The sequence below is a fragment of the Dipodomys ordii genome, unplaced genomic scaffold, assembly GCF_000151885.1.
Source record: "Dipodomys ordii isolate 6190 unplaced genomic scaffold, Dord_2.0 Scaffold101, whole genome shotgun sequence".
In the NCBI taxonomy this organism is placed as follows: Eukaryota; Metazoa; Chordata; class Mammalia; order Rodentia; family Heteromyidae; genus Dipodomys; species Dipodomys ordii.
Genome location: NW_012267317.1, coordinates 3014666 through 3017383, shown reverse-complemented (window position 1 = coordinate 3017383; position 2718 = coordinate 3014666). Strand labels below are relative to the sequence as shown.

General features: G+C 39.7%; 1 protein-coding gene across 1 annotated transcript in view; it reads right to left on the bottom strand.

Annotated features, from left to right (window-relative positions):
• Kmt2c (lysine (K)-specific methyltransferase 2C) overlaps positions 1 to 2718 on the bottom strand; it is a 157382-nt gene that overhangs the window by 111016 nt on the left and 43648 nt on the right. The window contains exons 7-8 of the mRNA XM_013027213.1: positions 958 to 1127; positions 332 to 483 (exon numbers count right to left, since the gene is read on the bottom strand). Of these exons, the coding sequence (XP_012882667.1) occupies positions 332 to 483; positions 958 to 1127 (322 nt within the window). The remainder of the gene's footprint in view (positions 1 to 331; positions 484 to 957; positions 1128 to 2718) is intronic.

The following is a 2718-nucleotide window of genomic DNA, read 5'->3' as shown; positions in this document are numbered from 1 at the left end:
GGAAGAAGAAGAAGAAAGGAAGAAGAAGGAAGAAGGAGGAGGAGGAGAAAGGAAGAAGGAGGAGGAGAAAGGAAGAAGGAGGAGGAGGAGCAAGGAAGAAGGAAAAAAAAGGAGGAGGGAGGAGGAGGAGGAAGGAAGAAGAAGGAAGAAGGAAGAAGGAGGAGGAGGAGGAGAAAAAGAAGAAGAAGAAGAAGAAGAAGAAGAAGCAGCAGCTTAAAGAATAAAGTGGGATTTGACATACTGAATTCCCTCAATGGATTAAAATAATACAGCAACAACGGTGTGGTACAATGATTTTTTGGTGGTTGTTTGGATGAACATACACATTTACCTGCATTGAGTTCGGCCATCTCTACTTCATCACCAGGCAGTAAGGCATCCACCTCAGCTCCTAAGTGTTTACAATACAAGCAGATATACTCTTCTTTGAGTTGAGAATCCAGCTCATGATCTGTTTGTTTGTCACATTCTAAGTGAACCCATCTGCAGTGATAAGTACATTTAAATAAAAACTTCTAATTTAAGGTCAGGGTGGTAGGTATCTAGAGAAAGGGAGGGCACTGCTAAAACCTGGCTATGGCTATGAGCAGGGTTAGGGAGGAAAGAGGAACTGGTTCGAGAGGCTGGCAACTAACCAATGCTTTCAAAAAGGAGTTGGTATTTGTGAGTGTCATAAAAATATGACTTCCACATCTTTTACTTCTGACTGCTCATTTCTAGATTAATCTTCTCTATCTTTTGCCCATTCACTTGTTTATGCCTTTCAGACTCATAAGAACAAAATGTAATTCCATTTTTAACAGTACTCAGTAGGAAAGGGGTTGCGAGAATGATAAACATTAGTGCTTAACATAGAGTGCTTAAACATACATGATAGAGCAAATGACCACATGGCCCAACTAAAAAAAACAAACAAACAAATAACAACACAACTAAATGGGATAACTTTCTTCTTACCTCCTGCACATATTACAATGGAGCAAGTCTTTCTGCAATTCTGGATGGCAGCACTTTCCACACAAAGGACATAAGTTATCCTGCTGTTGGTAACAAGTGTCACAGACCAAGCAATTGTGGTGCCACTGAGAACTAGATCGTGTGCCACACTCTACACATATTCTGCAATTCTAGACACCGGGGAAAAACAGAAACAAAAGCAGTCTGTAATGCTTTTAACTATGGTGCTTATTTAGACCTTTGAAATCAATGAAACATCTATAGATTATATATCAGGTTTCAATTTTCATGTCAATTTACTGTATATGATTTTGCAAATACACTTGTCTTGAATAATGTCTACCTTCACAAAGTTTGAACTAAAACCTCCAGGAAATTTTAAACAGGGGTTGAGGATGTCCAGGAGAACATAAATGTGGAAGAAATGAAAAACACAGCAACATAAACTTAAAACTTAAAACGTATTCTAAAATCATAGTACCAGATTTGTGTAATAAGGATACTGAAAACATTAATTATAGAAATAAGAATAATTCAATTGCTTCACCATAGCTTAGGAACCAAAGCCAAGAATTCTCATAACAAAATAGCATGACCCACTAAAGGTAATTTGGTGCTTGAAAATGAAAACAACTACACCAAAACTCAACAATAAGCAGAGCTCTGGTGGCTCACGCCCGTATTCCTTGCTACTCAGGAGGCTGAGATCTGAGGATCATGCTTCAAAGCCAGCTTAAGCAGGAAAGTCCTTGAGACTCTTATGTGTAATTCACCAGCAGAAGACAGGAAATGGAGCTATGGCTTAAAGCAGTAGAGTGTGAACCTTGAGCAAATAAAATCTCAGGGACAGGGCCCAGGCTCTGACTTCAAGCCCCACATTGAAAAATAAAATAGAGGCATAACACTAAGAATAAAATTGTAGTTGCAAACTACAATTAAAAAATTCAACAAAGAAGCATAATATAAAATTAGCATGAACAACAATAAAATTCACATCACACAAATAAAAACCAATTAAAAGAGATAATGAGAAAAATCTCATTTATCATAACAAAATAGTTAAAAATAAGCTTCAATATTCAGAATCTATATAGAGAAAATTATAAAACACTCTCAAAAGACATAAATCTAGATCTAGCTGAATATAAATTCTCTATCCACTGTATTGGTTAATAAGTTCCATCTCAAGATGGCAGCGCTTCCTAAACCAACGAGTAAGTTCAAAGTGATCCAATTCTTTTTCAATGAAGTTTTCTGCTGTTTTGTGGCACTGAAGTATGAACTCAGGGCCTTGTGCTTGCTATCGTTTGGGCCAGGACCCCAGCTATATGTACTTTATTTTTCAGATAGGATCTCCTGGTTTTGCCAGGCTTGACCTGCTTACCCCTTGGGCACCCCTGCCGACCCTCCAGACAATATCTTTCCATCACAGTCTCTCATAACCAGGTGCCAACAGCTCACACCTGCAAAGCTTGGTACACGTGGCTCATGAGTGAGACGCTGGGCAACTAACAGCTCCTCCTAGCTGCTCAGGAGGCTGAGATTTGAGGGTTGTGGTTCAAAACCAGCTCAGGCAGGAAAGTCTGTGAGACTCTTCTCTCCAACTAACCCTCCCCCCCCCAAAAAAAAAGCCAGAAGTGGCTCAAGGGGTAGACAGACAGCCCTAAGTGAAAAAACCGAAGGATACTGTCCAGGCCATTAATTCAAGACCAAAAGGAAGGAAGGAAGGAAGGGAGGGAGGGAGGGAGGGAGGGAGGGAGG